This window comes from Oreochromis aureus, linkage group 9 (assembly GCF_013358895.1).
Source record: "Oreochromis aureus strain Israel breed Guangdong linkage group 9, ZZ_aureus, whole genome shotgun sequence".
Taxonomy (NCBI): domain Eukaryota; kingdom Metazoa; phylum Chordata; class Actinopteri; order Cichliformes; family Cichlidae; genus Oreochromis; species Oreochromis aureus.
Window position 1 is genome coordinate 24286787 of NC_052950.1, and position 21463 is coordinate 24308249.

Genomic DNA, 21463 nt, shown 5'->3' on the forward strand with positions numbered 1-21463 from the left:
CCTTCACCTTTAAATCAGGCGAAAATGTTGGGAGTGCTGTTTCTCTTTGGATCAGAATCGTTTCAGCCTCTGACCACATTTCACAAAAGTGCACATATTTATGGCTGGCTGCACGACTGAAATACTCTGCAGCCTACAATACAAATAGAGCCGTTGATTTACAAATAGGATTTTTTTTTCACACTTGTTGCTGTTGCTTTCACGGGCAGAAAGACATATTTTAAGTCAAGATATAAATGGAAGAAATCTTTAAAGCAATTATTCTAACTTTGCAGTACACGGTGGCAACACTTTTGGAAAAGGTGTATCGGGTTACCTTTCTCTGTTCTGTTTCAGCGAGCAGCTTCTCCGGCCTTTCCTCAGCCCGTCGAGCTGCCTAGGCAACAATCAGAGCAGAGAGGCTGAGGCATCGTGAAGAGAAATGTACAGTGGTGGAGTGGTAGGAAATTACAAAAGGAATCAATTCAATGAGTTCCCTCCCTCCATGAAAAAAATGTCTATAAATCAGGCAGGTGGCCAGAGCCAAACAACAACCTTTTAAGAGCCTGTCTACCGAGGCACAATGCATTACAGAGCAAGAGAGAGCTCAGTAATATGGCTACTTCTGCACGAAACCCTTTCTTTTTTCACTCAACAGCTAACCCAACACAGCAGCGCTGTCAACTACATAACCTTGATGCTTTTTCTTCTGACCTTATTTGTATGTCTTTATCATTGCCATGAGATTGTGCTTCTCTTTCGAAACATATTAAAGGCAAAGCATTCTGCGCTTTTCTGTAATGCCAGAACATCAAAGTGTTTCTTTCCCAAAGGAGACATCCACCTTTTGAAAAATGTGGCACTTATTCTGACACGACCACGCCGGCATGAAAGTGAAAATGAAGACTTATCTGTCTTCACCTCTTAACTGTCAAAAGGCAGTACAGTTGAAGCTGTAATCATTTTTAAAGAGTGGGCTTTGAACACCGGCTCGTTACTTTTCCTCTAAAAGCAGTTTGCAGAGCATGTTTCTGTGCTTTTTTGATAACAAATATCAGGTCCTCTAAAACAATTCTTTTGCCAATTACATTCCTGGTTGACTATCATTTCCTGCGCTGTTTTCCCATGTTTCTCCCCGTGATGCTATCACCTCAGAGGACGAGAAGCTTAATGGAGGTTGTAAATATACTAAAAGGCAAGGTCAGCAGGAAAACCACTGATGGAATAAATTAGTGTCCCGTTCTAAAGAAAACAACAGAGAAGACAACATGAAATACAACAGTAAGAAGGGGTAAAGTGGTCCGAAGGCCAGTATCCACTCCTGATTTATTGAACTAGAGAGGCAACCTAACCCTTCTCCACTGATTTGTCATGTTCCCTGTGACCTGTCCATGAACATCCATATGGCAGGGGTGTCAGACCGGGGTTTTGAACTAGCGTTAGGTGGTCACTGTGGTGCTCGTTTGAGTTAAGACATGCATATCTGTGTGCCTGCTCCACATCAATTTTCAGTGTCTGCCACTGATAAATGACAAGGCCACTTGAGGACTGGTGAGCAGGAGTTTATTCCCACATGTGGCCACGTGCAGAAACAGCACATCCATGCAGCACGAGCTGCTGTGCAGCCACAGTAGGTGCAAATAGTCAAAGAAATAACATCCGACGTTAGGTGATATAACACATAAAACATGTGTTGCCAAGTGAAAGAGTAGCGGTAGTGTGTGTTGCCTGATCCCAGACTCAGGTGTAATGGATGCATGACACAGAATATTTCCTCTGTAAATCGCACGGCTGTTCCAGTTTCCTGGTTGACTGGGCACCTTTCTTCTTTATCTACTGTGGGTTCAGTGTGTGAATTGCATCCTTTTCAGAATTATTCTCCTGCCACATACAGCCAATTGCCGAACAAAGTTATTATAGGACAGCACATCACAATAAAACTACACTGTGTAATTGTGCAGAGATTGACGCTACACAGTGGGCAATCAAAGCTGCCGCGCCATAGGAATCTACAGCCGTTTGCATTGGGAATTATGTTTGGTAAAGGGAAAGAGACTGCCAGTCAGAAATGCATACGTGTGTGCGCTTGTGTGTTCGTGCACGATATTCCAAGAACATCAGCGTTACCTTGGTTACTAATCCTATTTACTGAGGATTGGATCCATTATTCAGGTTCTTCGTCTCAACGCTGAATAGTTGTTATCACAGTGTGTCAGGGACAGCGACGCAGAGCAGGCAAATATTAAATATTCAGTGTTTTCTTCACAATATTTCACAGTATTTAATGGACTAACTGTAATCCATTTTGGAACATAAACTGTAATGAAAACCGGGATTTTTCCAGCTATAAAAAAAACAAAACAACATGCTTGCAGTGAAAAGAAAATCAAAGGAAAAACTGGTGGGAAATTTTTTTGGGATCAATTTACCTATCTGCCGTTTGATAACCATAATTAAACATACAACAATAATCGCTCAATAGTGCATCCTTTCATTGGGTAGGCATAATTGCCCCGATGCTGCGACCAATCATCTTTCATGAAAACTAACATTCAAGCCATGAAAAGGTCATTTAGGAATAATTGCAGAGGAGGCCTACAAAAGCTGAGGCTAATGTACGTTGATAACTTGACAGCACAGAAAAGTCTGAATAAAACTGTAACACGAATTACAGCCCACGCTTTCTGTGATCAGTGAAATGGCACACAAAGCATTAGGGATGCAACAATATGGGTATTGAGATAGCAAAGCTTTTTCACTGACAGCTACTGTATTTGGTTTCTCACAAAGCGGAGAGAACTGCTGTGACATTCACATATTGTTGCTCCTTCGTATGCTCCTCACAATCATCCAGTGGTAGCATTTCAACCATGCAAAATGTGGCTTAAGTAAGCAGTTGACTGGCCAGTGACCTTGTACTTTACATACAGAGAAGGAAACCTTCAACAACAACAGCCTTTTCAACAAGAAGGTGTGCATTTAAAAAGTAGAACCCAACTGGGAAAAAGGGTAAAACGTTAAAAGTTTAGGAAGCTTTAAGAAAATAATATGTTGCTGTCAAACAAGTCATTTAGGTTTATTATTTACTAAAGATTAGCTATAATTTGAATTTAATATGATAACATTGGTACATATAATAACACACAGCATTGGACCTGTGCCGAAACAACAGTAAGGCCAATCTCACTCCCTTCTTGGTGTCATTTAACCTAAACCACAATCTTATCCTAAAGCTACTAAGTAGGTTTGACACCTAAACTATCTAAAACAAACAGACAGTAAAAGCAAAAGTAAACACAAAGTCCATGTAGTTACAGCACGCACAGTTGTCTCACTACTAACAGTTTTAACGGTTATAATAGACAGCCAATTTGCGTTTATAGATGATCTATATTGTATTTATTAACCATTTGCAGAGCTTAGAAACATCTGTCCAGCTCCACCTGTCAGAATGAATGTGGAAGGGGTAAAGCTCATGCATTCAGAGTAATTCAGGCCCGGCTCCAATTCATATCCTGTCATCTCCCAGCGCTCTCTGCCCTGATCCATTCAGAGTGGCTTATTTTGTCCCAACACAATCTGTGTTCCTCATTCAAAATTGCTCATCCTTCCAAAATTACACTGAAAGATCTAAAATCTAATTAAACATGTAGATAGTTCTGTAAAAGTTGACATGGTTGCCTTTACTTCACATTTATGAAATACTTGGAAAGTTGCCCTACTTTTTTGAGTTAAACATGAAGTAGTTACTGTCACTTAACTCTAAATATTAACAGAGGCCGTCATTCATCAGTTCCAAAACAATTATTATTAAAAGATGTGTAAGCATTAAATAATGGTGCAATTTCATTAACAGTAAAAGCTTTATTTTAATTAAAAATGAATTTTCCATTAATTAACTATGGTTAGTATAAAGTATTACTGGAAAAAAGTAATTATCCTGCATTTCATGGAGCTCCAGTGTGTAATAATATGAGTAAATAAATGTCAAATGATTCAAGTTAAATTGAAGTTAATTTAAGTGTATGTAAAATATCTGTTTCAGAATCTCCTTTCCAGAAGTCTGACTTTTACTTCATCTTTTTTCTATCTAGTTATATTTCATGTCACATTTCATGACAGTGGATTTGTCACCAGCCAATCACATGCCCCCAGCTGGGTCAGTAAAACATCCATTCACAGCAATGCTGTCAGTAGCTGGAGGAACCACAGAGAGACTCTGTGTGTGTTTTTTACTCTTTAAAGCAGTTGTCTGACTGAGAAACATCTTTAAAAAACCATGATGCCATGTTAGCCAAGGTCACAAACCAGCACACCTGGCTGGCTGGGCAAGTAAGTAAGAAGCACATGTATGTGATGAAGAAGCAATGATCATCATTCAGAATTGGTTAAATTTAGTGTTGTTGCGAGTCCTAAAAGAATAACTGGCCAACTGTGCTATCACTTGTTTTCCAACTAAGCAGCTCAATCTTTGGATCTGTAAAGAAAGGTCAGTTGTTAAACCACTATTTGAGGTATAGACATCTTTTTTCTTTCCTTTTTTTAAACTTGCAGTGTTTGTGATTTCTCTAAGCAGCAGTTAGGTAACTGGTGACAACTCTGCAATCATGAAATGACTTCTTTAAGAGTATTATTAGATATTTTACTGATTCTGAATTAGTTTCTGGAGTTCTTTGACAACGGTTCCATCTATAATTGTGCTTATTTATTTGACTATCTGTGTCATTATGTTGTATTTAAAAAATTAATATTAAACACTTCCTTTGGAGCAGAATTAGCTGGAGTTGGCCTGCCCGTCCTCTAAAGCTCTCCCCCTCCCCCTCTGTCTGTGTCCCAGGAGGGCAACTGGAGGAGAATGACTGGTAAAACTCAGACCAGCAACGTGACCAACAAGAATGACCCTCGTTCCCTCAACTCCAGAGTCTTTATTGGCAACCTCAACACAGCCATCGTCAAGAAGACCGACATAGAGGTCATCTTCGCCAAGTATGGCAAGATAGTGGGTTGCTCTGTGCACAAGGGTTACGCCTTTGTACAATACATGAACGAAAGGAACGCCCGAGCAGCGGTGGCGGGGGAAAATGCCCGTATCATTGCTGGACAGCCTCTTGGTGAGTCTTTGCTTTGTTTTTGTTTTGTTTTTTCCGCTTTGCTCTCAGGTATCTATCGTTTGCTATGCAGATTTTATTAGTATGAAAACCCAGTGAAATATAGCCTATACTGTACTTCACGAACACTTTCCTCTTGAAATACAGAGGCTTGATCTTTGCTGGAGGAATGGATTGTCTCTCTCGGGAACAAAAACTGCCTTAGGCATCTTTCAGACTTTTAGTTTAGAGCCTCTCTTGGCTCCTAAATGCTGAAATGTCTGTGTTTGTTGTCATGCTGTTTTTTGAGAAAATCCCTGCTGAATCATTTAACTGATCCACTAGTGGATGTAAGCACAGTTTGATTTTAACATTTACTAAACATCAACCTGCAGAAAGTGTGTCAAAGTTCTTGTCACATACTATTTAGAGCGGAATGGAATTTATTATGTGGCATGGGATGCACCTCCAAGATGCTGTGCAAGCACTCCTACTCTACTGTGCGCGCACTTTTTAGTGTTTTATGTTGTTGTTGTTGTTTGTGGATCGTGAGTGGGAAAAGTTTTCATATCTGGATTCGTTTTGTTCCTGGCTGGCAGGCAAAGTATTTAAGCAATCAAAAGACGTGAGTCAAAAGTTAACTTTTTAGACAAATGGAACCAAATTAGAAAAACACTGAAGAATCATTGTTATACAGTTTTGTGTGTCTTCACTCCAGAAGCAAACAAAGCTACAATTTAAGTTTCAGTTTTGAATTAAGTTTTGTCTCTGAAGGGCATTGTCTGGGGCCTTATCTTGTTAAAACATCTTTGTGAAGCCTAGGGATGAATTGCAAAGATACAGCGGAGCACATTCCTAGACACTACTGCTATCAAACATAATTTTAAAATGATCATGACCAGATAATGCTGTGCATGCAGGCAGGCGAGCAAGAGACCTTTTGATTAAATTCTTTGCAGCAAGTTTAGTGTTTCAACTAGGGAGCCTGGGCTCTGCAGTGAGTGCAATGTGCAAGTTTTACTGAGTGTTAGTCATAATGCAATAACAGTAAAAAGAAATTAAACCTTCTTTCAGTTCTTAGCACATCTTAAAATGAACTAAATGCATTCTCAGATGAACTCCAAAACATGGTATATTACACTGTGTCATTATTTACATAACAAAAGTCAAACCAAATGCAGAAGCAGTTTGCAGAAAGCAAAATACATTCTTACAGCTTCCATAAGAGACTTTAAGAGGATAAGTAGCAGTCAGGTGCTGCTAATCAGTGCACTTGATAATTACTCATCAGGAAGTGTGAGCACCTCTATAAATGCAGACGTTTTAGTGGTTTGCTTGTCTGGATTGCTGGTCTGAAGCATTCAAATGTGGGTTAACACATTACCAAGGAGGAAAGACACCAGAAACGATCTTAAAGAAAGAATCGTTTTTGCCAATCTGGTAAGGGAAGTGTTGCAGGACAATTTCCAAACAATTAGAAATGCTTCATTCTGCAGTGAGAAAGAATACTCACATGTGGAAAACATACCAATTACCAATCTTCCAGTGAATGTACCACCCCAAGGTCAGACTGTGCAGTCCTCAGACTGCTCAATGAGCTACATCTCAGGCTCTACAGGCCTCACTTAGCATGTTAAATGCTGAAGTTTATGACAGCACAATTAGTAAAAGATGGAGAAAGTATAGCTCGTTTCAAAGGACTGCCAGGAGAAAGCCTGTTCTACTCTTGTGTCTAGAAAGAAATTAGCAGCATGGCTTAGGTTTGAAAAGTTGCAGCTGAATCAACTTTCTTGATGAATATCTTTTGGACAAAGTGGTGTTTGCCAAACACGATGCCGTCCATTATGGCCAAACACCAAATACTGCATTTCAGCACAAACACATCATACTAACTGTTAAGCACAGTAATGGGGAGGTGATGATTCAGCTTGTTTTATATACCAAAGTAATCTAGAGTCAAATGTGAGGCCATCTAGCCAACAGCCAAAGTTCGTCCAAAATTGGGACAAATTAACAGGACAATGATCTCTCTCCTTCACTCAGACTCAGTGCATTGTACAATTAATAACAATGAACTAAAAATGACTGAACAGGTATGGCGTGGCTGGAAGGGTTTCCATGAGAAAGCCTCTTCTCTATAAAATGAGATATTTGTCATCTAGGCTCTTATTTCATTACAAAGAAACATGAGGCTCCCTACGGAAAGATTGAAGAGGTACAATAATAACTGAACCCATAAAAGAACATAGATACAAAGCCAAGAGATGGACATAATAGTGGATAATAAGGTAGACCTACATGATCACTTTGGTTACCTTGCAGTTTTGTGTCTTTATGATGTTGCATCATAAAGACAAAACTTTTGGTTCCGCCATGATTTTTCTGTGACTATGGAGTAGAGAAGGACACAACTTGATTGTCAGCTTGGACTTGAAAGTGGTCTTTCTAATCTTTTTGAAAAGGGAAGATTTAATGAAAGAAAATGCAGAGCTCATTTAAAAGTTGCTGTGTCTCTTCTGCATCAACCAGACAAGTTATTGATCCGCCTCCTTTCGACACAGCTTATATCTACCAAAACACCAATAGTCTGACACCGGTAGTCTGACTTGACTCTCGCACCCTCCTATAAAAGTCTATTTATGTGGTTCTTTCAGCAACTTTTCTCTTGTTAAGATGTTGAGTTGTTCATGAAAGTGTTTCCTCTTTGCCAATTATTGGATATTTCTCCTGCACGCTTAACAAATGAGATGTTGCTCCTGAAAACTGATTGTGTGATTGGAGCTTTCTAAAACAAATAATAATACAAAGAAAAAGATTTTTTTTTTGAATTATACTATTTCTCTATCAAGACAAAACATCAGTATCCAGAATTGATGATCTCTCTTTGACTGGTAATGTGAGCTAATGTGTTTTTGCTCTTGAGGATGTGCATTAGTTTGATATTTATTGTTATGGATGTTACAATCAGTGAATTAGCAGGAAAAAAAACATCTGTTATTAAAACCATCCACAAGCAGGTTGATCACCCGACAGAGCCAAAACCATATGTGAGCAATCCACCAAAGACCTAATAAGAGTTAAACTGATTCATTTGTGACTTTAATGCTAAACAGGTGACTCTTTTTCATGTGTGATTGCTTGTTTTTGGTTGAGAAAACAATTATAACTAAAAGTATTTTCATTACTACAGAGTTCATTTCACACGAAGCAAGACAATCCAGCCTTCACTGCTATCACTCAGTCTGCAAATCATGTGGCGTGAGTAAGACTGGAAGATAGATCTTTAATTGACAATTTAGACCACCCTTCTTCTCATCCTGCCAAGCTGATGCTTTTTATATTAACATGGCAGAGAAATGAATCAGCCCCATAATGATTTCGTGTTGAAGGATGACCTCCACAAAGCATCCGGCTTCCTGTGCAAAAACATTTCATTAAAGGGTTATTACCTGCAAGTTGATTGCACGTCAGCTTCACAGGTACTCTAACATTGCTCTGTTACTAAAGGACGGCATTCAAGTGTGTTGCTGTTTGAGCCACTGTTGACAATGTCTGTTGTTATCATTGACCGCCCGCGCAAGAAGAATCAACAAATCTTTGTGTGGAGAGAGAGGAATGTTTGAAAAAGCACAGTTTTGAAGTGGGAGTTGTCACTGGAAAAGAGGTCAGTGGAATAATCACATCATACTTCGACTGCACAGCTCCACTTCAGTTGCACAGGCCCAGGGTGATGACTAATCTGTGCGCTCGGTGATACACAAGTGTCAGAGGTCATAGCCTGCTGCCACCACTGCAGATGAGACTGTATGTGTGCTATATGTTTGTGTGCATATGTGTGTTTGTGTGTGTGTGGAGCTGAAAAACCGCCGATGAGCAAATGCAAAAATTCTAAAATCGCACAGCTGGCAGCACCGTCCTCCCCTCGCCTGCAGAATGAAAAATGGATGCTCCATTACTCTATCAAATATGAGTAGGAGTTCATGAGATCGTATCTAGGATTCTGAGCACAGCAATCATTACCAAATAATAGTACGTGTGATGCTATTTTGAGTGGAGTGCTGTATCTCTGTGCCATTCGCAGATACAAGCATGAAGAAATTTCTCGTTTCGCACGAGCGCAGATGTTTAATATAGCATCAGATCAGACACGAAGACGCTTTCCTCTATTCCTCTGTTGGTAAAACATTGAAAAAAATGTCCCAGTACACACTAGAAAGTAAAGAAACCTCCCTTGCCACAGTGTTGGCAGTATTTAAAGCAAAGGATTCTTGATTTGTGCATATCAAACGTGCAATGGTGGAGCTCTAATGCCAAAATCAAAAGGAGAAAATATACAGTGCTGTGAAAAGTATGTGTTTCCTTCCTGATTTCCTATTCTTCGACATATTTACCATTTACCATTTGCCCTATGTGAAAGTAAGTGACCACCCCCAAATCGTGACTTAACTGTTAATAATCATATTTTTTGTTCAATTTGATTTTCCACACCCAGCCCTGATTACTGCCAGACTTGTTAAATCAAGAGACCACTTAAACAGAACCTGTCTGACAAAGTAAAGTAGGCTGTAATATCTCAAAAAGCAACACATCATGCCACAATCTAAAGAAACAGCTGAGAAAGAAAGTCACTGAGATCTATCGGTTTGGAAAAGGCTTTGGGACTCCAGTGAACCACAGTGAGAGCCATTATCCACACATGGAGAAAACTTGAAACGGGGGTGAACGTGCCCTGGTTCCCCAGTTTTTAAAAAAAAAAACAGTTTTTGAGTGGTCTGTTCACAATCAGGACTTAAATCTGATTGAGATGCTTTGGCATGACCTTAAACAGGCCGTACATGCTGAAAAACCCTCCAGTGTGGCTGAATTAAAAATTCCTCCACACTGCTGCGAAAGATTTATTGCCAATTATCACAAATGGTTGATTGCGGTTCTTACTGCCAAGGGTGGCGCAACCAGTTATTATGTTTAGGAGGCAATCACTTTTTCACACAGGTAGGTTTGAATGATAAAAGAACAATAAATGAAATCACCATTTAAAATACAGTTTGGTTTTTACTCGCTTCGTCTTTGTCTAACATTAAAACGTGTTTGATCATCTGAAACATTTGAGAGTGATAAATGACAAATATGCAAAAAGAAAAGAAAAGAAAGACATCAGCAACCTTTCAGTTTTTTTGTTTTTCTATTTTTTGGAAAAGCATGGTGGGATGATAGTCTGAATTAACACAGAAGAATAAAACTGAACATTTGCATATATATATCACAGTATCCTTCATTTGTTTTGCTTTGTGCCTTTCTCCATGGAGCTGAAACAATTAACAATTAACAGTTAACACCACGAAGTAATGAAATGTATATAGTATTCCATTTTAGAGGTTGTTACGCAGTAAGTCCTGCTTCTTTTTGACCATGCCTAATATTACCTCCCTTTTGACTTTGTGTTTGGTTTTTACCAAGCCAATTGCTAGCTGTGCCTTTCTTCTTGCTGGTGCTGGCAATGGAAGAGTGCTGTAGCTTTTACTGAATGCGAATGAGAATGAAGAGACTAAACAAAGCAGTAAATTTCTTATCAAAGACTCAGTAGCACTGAAAACAACTGCGGGAAACTTGTCAGTATTAGCAGCTCCTTTTACAAAAACACATTTCATCTGTTGAATGCATAACAGAAATGCTGAATCGTATGAACACTCTTCTGATACATGCAAACTCTTCTCCACGATGACAATAAAATCCCTCATAGGACAATCGCTCAAGTATTTAGAGTTATCTGAGGTCAGCTGCTCTACATGGAATGGGGGACATACAGTAAAGTACAAATGTCTCTTCGTCTTACTTGTTGTGCCTTCCCTGCCCTCTGGCTAAAAGCTGACTGGAAGAATTTCTTGTGACTCAGTGACATGATGATTGCTGGCATCCATGAACCTCAAATGCATCTGAGCAGTTGCCTTCCTCACCCATTGAGAGGTATCAGCTCTATCTGTATGGCCTCACTCTTCTCTGGGCTCAGGGGGCTGCCATGGAGACGACGAGCGACAGATTTTTTGCCCTCAGCCGTTTCAGCATCCCCGGAGCCTCCACATCGTTGCGGTGCCGAGTTTCAATACGGCATGCTGAAAATAACCCTTACGCTACCTTAACATTCAGTGGAAGGACTCGCAAGGAGTTAACATCAAACTTGGGTCTTTGAAACTTTTCAGAGAAAAGCTTTTCATAAAAAAGCTGATTATATAAGACTCCTTTGAAGTATTCGCATCAAATGTTTGCGATGCATATCACACTTGCCCTTTATGTGGTAAGATGAATATCTATCATTTCTTGTTTTTCTCATCTACAGAGGTGGTTGTTTCAACCGTGTCCTGACGTGGCACGGTGAGCTTAAGTGTGTGCCTGGAAGCAGCAGACGTGTGTGATTGGCAGGTGGTGATTGAAGCCCTGATGGAAAAAGGACAATGAAAGAATAACATCCTATATTTTTCTAAGAGAGGCCATGTATGAAGACACAAGCTGCTGTGTGAGCTGGGAGCGCAGGAGTGGAGGAGAGAGAGGTAGACAGCAGAGAGAGGGCAGGCTAACAACATCTCTGGAGAGCCTGCCTGGTAGCGAGTACACCTGATAATCTTTCTTCTGTTGACTCCTGTTTTAAGTAGCTTGACCCTCCCTGAAGAGATTCGCATTCCACCTGGAAGTTTCATGTTGAAGGTCCATCCCATTACAATATTAATGACCAAAGTGAAGGATAATGTTTGATGGATCACCAATCATACCGCCTCCAAATGGCATTGGCAAGAGTTAGGCACATAAATAATAAAGTGATTTAGATGCAAAATCCATCCTAAGCGGATTACAAAAGCAGTGGCACTGCAATCAATCGTCATTTTGGGCCAACATGATGCATAGCAAGCAGCACCGGACACAGAGAGTAAACTACAGCGGGGAGAAGAGTGAGGAGGGACAGGTAGAAGGAGAACATGCAGGGAGTAGTGCTTACAGTGGCTGCAGATACACTTACTGGAGCTGTATGTTGCTTTTTTCTGGGTTAATTTTGATAGTTAGAGATTAATAGACAAATACAGGTGGCGTTATTTTATTTTTGATTATTAGGGGTATGCCTACAGGGGACTTCTTCTAAAGGCATTTTACAATGTATTATTTTAATCAAGGGGCGAGACTGCTGTGAGGTCAGAACAGGACACTGGTGGCCAGTTGAAAGCTTCTGACATTAACGATAAAAAGCATCAAAACTACCTTTAAGTTAGACTCTGTTATGTGAATGTAGCTATGAGACACATGCAGAAACAAACCTATTAAAATCCAACATGAGGCAGAAGAGCATAACAGCAACATTTAAAATATTGGCATTATATCAAATACTATGTTTTTCATAGTCACAATCAACTTTACAATGCCCTCCTTCATTATGCTTGACAGAGTGCAGCGGCTAAAGTTTTAGTAGTGTTACCTTCCACAAAATAAAAACTATGGAAACATGAGATTGAATTGAATTAAGAATATACCAGGCGAAATTCAAACACACTGCCATTGAATTTTGCATTATAATGCAACTGTAGTGAGACTGCATTATTTACAGGGACACAGCATCAAATGTAAGAACACAAGTAGCCTAGGTAGTGTTTTCCCTGGAAACTGTAAGTGAAAAGTAAAACATAACTAAACTCGCTTCAAGCTAAAAGCCAAGGAGGCCTCCACATGATAAAATTTGATGATAAACATATTTTTTTTACCTGGGATGTTGTATCTACTGTAGGGCTGAGTTTTTTAACCAGTCGCTTAAAGCATTTCTACCATCTAAGCACATTAGTGATTTCCTGTAACATGGAATGCAACTAGCGATTGCTCCAGCCATACTCAGGTGAGTCATTTGTTTATTTTTGGGTTGCACATCAGCAACTGCTCGTATCTCCTCTTTGCGAGCCCTTCGTGGCCTTGTTACACATGATATATTTTTGCCTCAGGTGGTGAAACAAGTTTGTTGTTTCCACCTTTAGCAGGAGTAGTTTCCTTGTATATTTTGGAAAGTACTGTGCTGTGAGTACCTCCCTTTATCCCTTTATAGGTACTAAATCGTCAATGGAGACTGACATGCAGCTCTTGCTCACATATCTCGGGGTTTGTCTCATTGTCCTGCATACTTGCTCTAGCATGATGTGATGCTTTTATGTAACATAAAAAATTATGCGAGTATTATGTGGACAACATGAAATGGCAAAGACCTAACAGACAGCAGAAGGATCTAACTTCATATCCGGTTTAGTTATTTATTTTTAGAGCTCTTTTGCATTGATGTTACTGTTGCAGCCACGATTAAATTAATCTAGAACCATGAACTAGCATGAATTTGGCTCACTTTTTCTTAGCCTTATTTGTATGTTGTGTTTAATGTTAATTAGCAAACTCTACTGTTTGCTATGTTAATAAACAAATAAACATGCTTAAAAGCTAACCCCCCAAAACAATTAGCAATTGTAAAAATTAGCATGTTAGCATTTTCACTGTTAGCATTTAAGGCCATCCATGCATGGTTAATGTTGCTTTTTCTATTTACACTTTAGCACTCACTTATCACAAAACACATGCTTTAAAACTGATTTAATACAGTCTAGACTAATCTCATGCAGTTCATATAAATTGAATTTGTTAGATTATTGCTCATCTGTAGGCAGCCTATTCAGTATTTGGTGTCTGTCCCTCAGCATTGAAATAGCTTTTCTCTTCACTCATTGTCTAACAGAGAGATTCAAAGTCGGCATACTATGCAACAAAAATGGGGAAAAAAGGAAATTTAACTAACACACAAAAATAAAACAGATGAATTTAAAACATTTCAACACTTTTACACAAAATGCATGTGACTCCTTGATTGCGCTGAATATTACAGGCTTACCACTGTAAGTGAAAATCCAGGAGGGATTTCTTTTTCCTTTAATGTCTATCCAAACCAATCCTCCTGTATCTTACCCACCTGGCTGCTGTAATTCTTTCCATCATTCACTATTAGCATTCAGGAGGCTCAGTCTTGCTTTGAAATTTGCATAGATAATTCCAGCTATGTCTACAATAACTGCACAGTTCACTAACTTTATTTTGAGAGCCAGGTTTAGAAGCATGAACAGTCATGAGTGAGAGGCCCTTTGGGTATTGCAGTATGCAATGAGATGGGCCAATTTCTCCTGATCCACTGGACTGAGTCTTGCCAAATCAAACCCCATAAGGCATTCCCTGTATCCTTCATCTCCTTATGTTTGCTTCTGAGGCTGTAAGAATATTCAGTTCATGTGCATGTGTTAATATGTGAGTTATGTATGTGCTTGCAGATAGAAGCCATTCATTTGTGCTTCTTTCAGTAAAATGTTTTAATGTGAATATAACCATTTAACAGACATTGCAATATCAATATAAAATCCATTTCTATCTCTTTCCTCTCGCCTTTCTTTTTGGTATTTTTCCTTGTCCTTGTATGTGATTAGAATGCACCGCCGTCATCTGTCTCCTCTCTCATTAATCACGCACTGTGAGACTGGACCGGACATTGAATGCGCAGTTAGCCTGACCCAACGCTTGACAAAATACCAGGTACAAAGCGTACGGGCTCACGTTCATACATTCATGTGAAATCAACAGCCTGGCCAGGCCCAGGGTTTATCCAAACTGGAATGCAGTCAAAGTATAAGAAATTTAAAGTTTGTAATCGTGCACCTAATACGCTCTAATAAAGCCACCCAAGAAACGAGGAAATCGCATTTCCCCCAGCTGCCAGGATCTCTTTCTATCTTTTTGTTTGTCCCCCTTCTCCATCCCTTTCCCTCGTTCATACAGACTGACAAATGCTTTAGTGGGGCATGAGCCACAGTGTGGACAAAGTGAGATGGATTACTGTGTGGATTTTGGCAGAGGAAACTGCAGCTAATTCTCTGATTAGAAATCTGGGTTCAGAAGGCAGAGAAACACTGAGCTGTGAATCAGAGTCAGAGCATGAGGCTCAGTGGGCTTCAGCAAGCTGTGAGTGAGAATTTGTGTGTGGGAAAATGTGTGTGTGGTCCAGGCACTTATTGACATATGTACAGGTTAGAAACCAGACTAGTTTTAACACTTCTACTTTGACTATTGTGGTCGTATTGATTTAATCATTAATACGGGCAAAATTATTCATTTTTACTTTTGAAGTTTCATTTTTCTTCACCAGAGATCAGCAGGCCAGCTCAGATAGTATATTCTATAAAAATTATAATCCTGGTGGGTGGTGGTGTGTTGACAAGTATGGGGTTTGGGTTTTCATTCCACACCCCATTTGTTAAAGTGCTCTTGAGCAAAACAAAGACAACCGCTACCTCAGCACAAGTAGAATGCCCACAATGAAAAATGCAGTATATGCTCAGCTATTAGCTAATTGCAAAACTGTCAAATATAACAAAAATCATATTTTTAAAAAAGAAGATAAAAGAAAAATTATATATAACATTAAAAAAACTGCTGATCCGCTGGGATTTTCTAGCACAACCACCTTTGGGGTTTACAGAGAAGGATCCAAAAAAGAGAAAATATCCAGTGAGCGGCAGTTCTCTGGGTGAAAATACCTCGTTGATGCCAGAGGTAAAGGGATAAAGGCTGGACTGTTTTGAGCTGATAGGAAGGGAGCAGTAACACAAATAACCACTCGTTACAACCAAAGTATGCAGAAGAGCATCTCTGAATGCACAGCTAAGCTTTGGCTTGGGCTACAGTAGCAGAAGACCACACTGGTTGTAGTGTGGTCTCACTTCAATACGGATCAAAAGCACTGAGCAAAAGCATGAAGAATTCTGTCCAAAATGCTGACTAATTTAATTACATGTAAATTTTCCATCCAATTCTGTTAGATAAGTATAACATACAATGTTAAAGTTGATGGATTATGGCCAAATAATCTCACCCCAAAGGCAGATGGCCGCCCCTCCCTGAGCCTGGTTCTGCTGGAGGTTTCTTCCTGTTAAAAGGGAGTTTTTCCTTCCCACTGTCGCCAAAGTGCTTGCTCATAGGGGGTCATATGATTGTTGGGTTTTCTCTGTATGTATTAATTGTATGTATGTGGAAATTAAATTTAATGATTGGTATACATTCAGTTTATATCAAGCATATTTTCCTTAATGAATAATTATTGGAAAAGCTAAACCTTTGATTTTATATGTTTACATTGCATTTCACTCAAAATTACTGATTCATGTTTATTAAGGATTAAAGTTAACAGAATATTGGTATTTAAGTCAAACGCATTTGATTAAGCATTTGTATGGTGATTACAAACAAAATAGAGCATATGATTATGCATAGCTCATGTAAAATAGAAAACAATCATACATTATATTAATTCAGCTTTGTGGTTAAGAGAAAGGCTACCACTTAAGAAGGAGACTGACAATAAGAGAGCAAGTGTCAACAAAACACAAGCGTTGGAGAAACACTCCAGTGACCACTGGTCATGAGAGGCTCTGAAGTATACCCTCAATGTTGACGTGAGTCAGTTGATGGTACGTCAGTGTACATTTCTATCTTAATATCTTCCAGCTGACCAACCAGCCACCTTAGATTGTGACTCTCTACGTCATCCTTTTGCTGACTGGGGTTCTTTTAAGCATGTGTAGTTTAAAAAAAAAATAGCTGATAGCAGTTAGTAAATAAACCTCTGTGAGTTCATTCTGTTCCTTACTCCACAGAAGAGTGAGGAACAGGATTAACTTCAAGCCTAACAAGCATCCTGGATGCTTTCATTAATATTGCATCCATCTGCAGAGAACAAGAGAGGGAAGACAGCAAGGGGGAGTAGCTTTGGACCGAAGAAGAAAAAAAGCACTGTCGGGTAATTGTTTCCTATGCGTAATCAAAAGTGCCCGTGTGCTGTTGAATTTGGGTTCACATTTAGGGCATGCCGATGCAGACAGGATGGTTATGAATGAAGGAGTCATTGGCTGAAACTGAGCGCTGGAATTTCACGTAAGAACAAAAAGTAATAATATGCAATTTTAATGGATTAGATAACATGTTTAGAAGAAACATGCTAATATAAAGAGTCTTGACTTTACGCAGATAGCTACAGGAGTTTTAGCCATGTGCAATAAAAGCTGTGTTGTGTGTGGGATTAGTGTTCTTACAGATTCTCTTTTTGCGAAAGCTGAGAGATAATACCTCAATAAGGCAAGTGCGTCCTTGCAGCAGGTCTTGCTGACAGAGACCACTGCAGTGCAACCTTTCCACAGAGCATCAGCTAAACAGACAGCTTCCCATAACAGATGTGACACAGACCCCAGGAATGGAAAATCTGCCCTTTAACACTTCATAATAATTGATCCAGTCAGTCATGTCTGTTTCTTAATTCATGCCGTAATTGTCAATGTGCACCTCGGGCGGAATGACAAAAGAGTAATCCTGGCGACAAAAAGGTGACGTATTGCGTGAGTAATGGTTCACGACTTGTGATTATACATGCAGTGATAATTACTGCGACCCCGGAGGGTTTCTGTGGTCCCGTGCTCACAGGACTCTGCAGCATGACCCCGCTGACTCCCCCTGCTTAGTGCATGAATTAAAAATCACACTGACAGACTTGCTGGGGACTTCGCCCCCTGAATGAAGATGGACAGTATAAACAAAATAACATTAAAAAACAGCCCAGAACCTCGCCCCGAGCAATATCTTGCTCTCTCATGTGTTTACTTCTCCTCTCACATTTCCTTATTTGACTTAGCATTCATTCTCCCTCCATCTCCTCGCTCTCTCGCCCTTCCTTATTCCTTCATCCTAATTACACTGCAAAGCTGAGGGCCCGTGACTCATGGCATCCAGTTGTTAGCGTGGAATTCTTACTCACAGCTGGAGGACGGGACCCAGCCTTGGGCTCCACTGTCCAGTAAAGGTCACACCGAGCATGATGGCGGTTAACTACGTCAAGTTCACAGCACTCAAAGCGTCGCATCGGCTGCAGCCAGGAGTAACCTCTGACACCATCCAGCCACAGTTTACAGTCAGACCGTAACCACCCAAGGTACTCGGAGCCATTGTTCAGAGCAGTGGTGCATAACAAAATCGGCCACTTGGCCTTCTCAGACCTGAACCCTGTGCTATTTTAAGGGGCACAGCTCGAAGGATTATTGTGCAGCTGAGAGAGCTCGGATTTGTTCCCAACAAAAGATTCATTCACAAACATTTGTCTAATTCAATATACAGTGATTAACCAAAACATCTGGTACTTCCGTCTGGTATTTTTGAACCCCCCTCCCCCTCTTTTTTTTGCACAGCCTTACTTATCTTTAAGCTTTAACGTCTTTTCTCCAACTCAGCTTCTTTTCCTTTATCGGTGCCTCCTCCTTTGTGACTGGTTTGGATTTAATTAAGGAAATCAGTACGGGATAATGACTTCTACCTGAACTGACCTCTTTGTTAAAAGTGTTCTGAATATTTTGCATAATCACTGTAGATTGGATTAAGACGCTGAACGGCTTCCTCGCTCACTGAAACTCATTTCGGATAAGGGGTCCAGCTCCTGGAACCAAAGACACGCTCATTAATAGTTGCACACTGCTCTGAGCTTACAGGATGACCAAACGTCTCTTCCATCTGTTGAGGGGGCGGAAGCATAACACCGAGATGTTTGCGCTGTGTCTCCAAGGAAAAATTGACAAACGCTTTATACACGCGAGGGGGGGGCAGGGCTGTTTTCAATAGATAGCAGCTGGTTTGAAGAGCAATCCTGACCTTGACTACTCCTTGTAGCTTGTTTACACATCCTTATTAGCCTGTAGCCTTGGTGGAAACGCAAGAAGTGGTGAAGTTACAAAGATAATGACTGCATGAAAGCAGGGACAGTTTTTATAACTGAAAGGATATAATTATGCGGTGAATGTTCATACAAGCAGGTTAGAATTCATGTGTAATGCATGATCAGAGCATAAGAATGACTAAAAAGCAGTACTCTTATGTGCAAACTTCATGTAAAATCAGTACCAAGGACTTGAGTGTCTTTGTTTTCCCATTCAAGTATGCAAACATATTTAAGTGGGCCTTGTCACAGATGGGTTTTAGACTTGAGCTGTAAAGTATGTCACTGTTTCCTCTGTAGCCTACCTGTGTGACAGAATTATTAATGAGCTGTGTCTGTATTTATGCACTTCATCTAACAGGGGAAGATGGGCTGCTTTCATTACTTTGAGTTGTGGGAGCCATCCTGTCAAATGAAATTTGAGCGCTGGCCAAGATGAGCGCTTGTTATAAGAAAAAGGGGAAATTCATCAAGTGTTAATTTGTTTTGAAATGATGGGTCAGGACAGCGTCAGCCTCATCTCCTCGTATGTCGAGTACATGACGATCATGGAATCAGGAGTATCTGTCTAAAAAGGCACGTTGTCAGTCTGTGGTCACTGAGCACCACACTGTGGAACTCGGCGGTTATTACCGTTTGGGACGAGCATCCTTATTTATAAAGATGCAATCTTGTCTCACGCATTGATCTACAGTGTCAACTTTTCTGTATGTTTAAGGTTTTATTTCAATCAATTCAATCATTTTTTTTGTTTTCCTGAACAGCTTTGAGAGAAAAGTTAGTCTTCTGTGTCTCAATCTACAGGTTTATTCAAAAGCGCACTGCTAGCTTGTGGGGATTTTTTTTGTTTTTCTAATGAAATGTCATTATAATCAGAGGATTTTTTTAATGGGTCTTCAAAATTTCACTGCACTCCTGTGGCGTTGTCAGATCAGCCTGACACTGACAAGTCAGAGTCAAACATCTGCGCAGGTGAAGCGTATATAGTGATAAGCCACAACATTAAAAGAACTGACAGGAGACAGGTGAAGTGAAAAACACTGAGAATCTTGTGACAATGTCATCATCTGCTGTGAGACTTTGGGGACTAATTTAATGCAGATGTTACTTTAACTAGTACCACATGCCGAAACACTGCTACAGATCAGGATCCTGTACAGTGAAGCAACTTCACTGTACTCAGGATATCTTTCCATTATCTGGCCTCTCTTATCCTACCGCTGCAAATCAGGCTAAACGGTCACACGAAGGTGATTATCAACTCGAGAAGTCAACTTTGGGTTTCCCAAAGGCTGGCATCTGAGCAGTCAGTGACATGGATAGATCCACTGGCAGAAGAGTAAGAAGAAGAAAGATAAAACTAAAATATTTTTAAAACAACAACAAGAAAGTAATCACATAGGAGGAGATAAAGCACTGTGAATATGTGTGCTTTTTAAGCACTTTGGTCAATAGGACTGTTAAAGATAGTAATAAATTTAGTCTACTTGAATGCTAACCAAGTCAACTAAGTAACTAAGTTATTATATTAAATTAATGTTTAGATGTGTTTAAGATAGTTTAGCTTTTATTCCTTTAAGCTGCAGCTCCGGTGGTGTTTAGAGGTCTCAGAGGTGGTGTAGGATGGAGAAGGTGTAGAGTAAAAATGAAAACAGAATTAAAACAGGCTTAACCTACTTGCAATTTAAAAATAGGGTCAACAAATACAAATAGGTTTCCTAATTTTAAATGTCGAATCATAAAATCTAAATCTAAGCATAAATATTATTTCCTAATATTCATCAGGGAAAGACAAAGAAACATTTTTAAAACTTCCTAATATCTATGCACAGGGGTCCAAGAGATCTTCTAGGAATGGTGATGGCATTTGAGTCACTGGTCAGTGGGTGCTGATTTTGCACCTGTAGATCTTAGAACATAATCTGCTCTGGAGCAGGTTGGGTCTTCAGCTTGAGTTACCATGAACCACATTTATAATACTACAAACCCAGGGTTAAACCTGGAGTTTCTACAATTCCACATTGTAGTACAGGCCTTTGTAAACTCGCACATGGCAAGGGCTGTCCCCAAAGAGCAGCAGTCTCCTCCAGCAGAATGACACACTCTGCAAAGGAAAAGCTTCAGAGCCCAAAGTGGGAAAGGTGTTGACCTTAAAACTTCCCAGATCCAATCAGATTGAATCCACAAAGGCCTGACACCCCAACCCACACAATTTGCTGCCAGTGTCCTGTGCCAAATGCCACAGGACAGCCCCATAGGGACCATGTCCATTACCGAAAGGTCAGAACTGAGTTGGTGGCACCAGCGAGACCTGCACAGTAGTTATGATGTTTCAATGTGGATAGTCATTGTAAGTATACAAATACAGAGGCATGTTTTGTGTTAATGACAAAAAAACCTAAACCATAAATCTAGTCTCTTTTACTCTGTACTTTTACTCTGTACGTAGGCTACATCATTTATACTATAAGCCACCTTTTTGGTATTAGCAGCTATTAATATTTAGGCTAAAACTATTGTTGCACTGTATTGAAGGAGTTGTAATCATAAAGATTAATAATGCATATCTGCTCACAGATCGTTATCATTT

The 21463-nt window shown here is 39.8% G+C and overlaps 1 protein-coding gene across 1 annotated transcript in view; it reads left to right on the forward strand.

Annotated features, from left to right (window-relative positions):
- The window catches only part of LOC116310347 (RNA-binding Raly-like protein), a 115855-nt gene that overhangs the window by 44379 nt on the left and 50013 nt on the right, over positions 1-21463 (forward strand). The window contains exon 2 of the mRNA XM_039617035.1: positions 4817-5090. Coding sequence (XP_039472969.1) covers positions 4835-5090 — 256 coding nt within the window. The 5' untranslated portion in view covers positions 4817-4834. The remainder of the gene's footprint in view (positions 1-4816; positions 5091-21463) is intronic.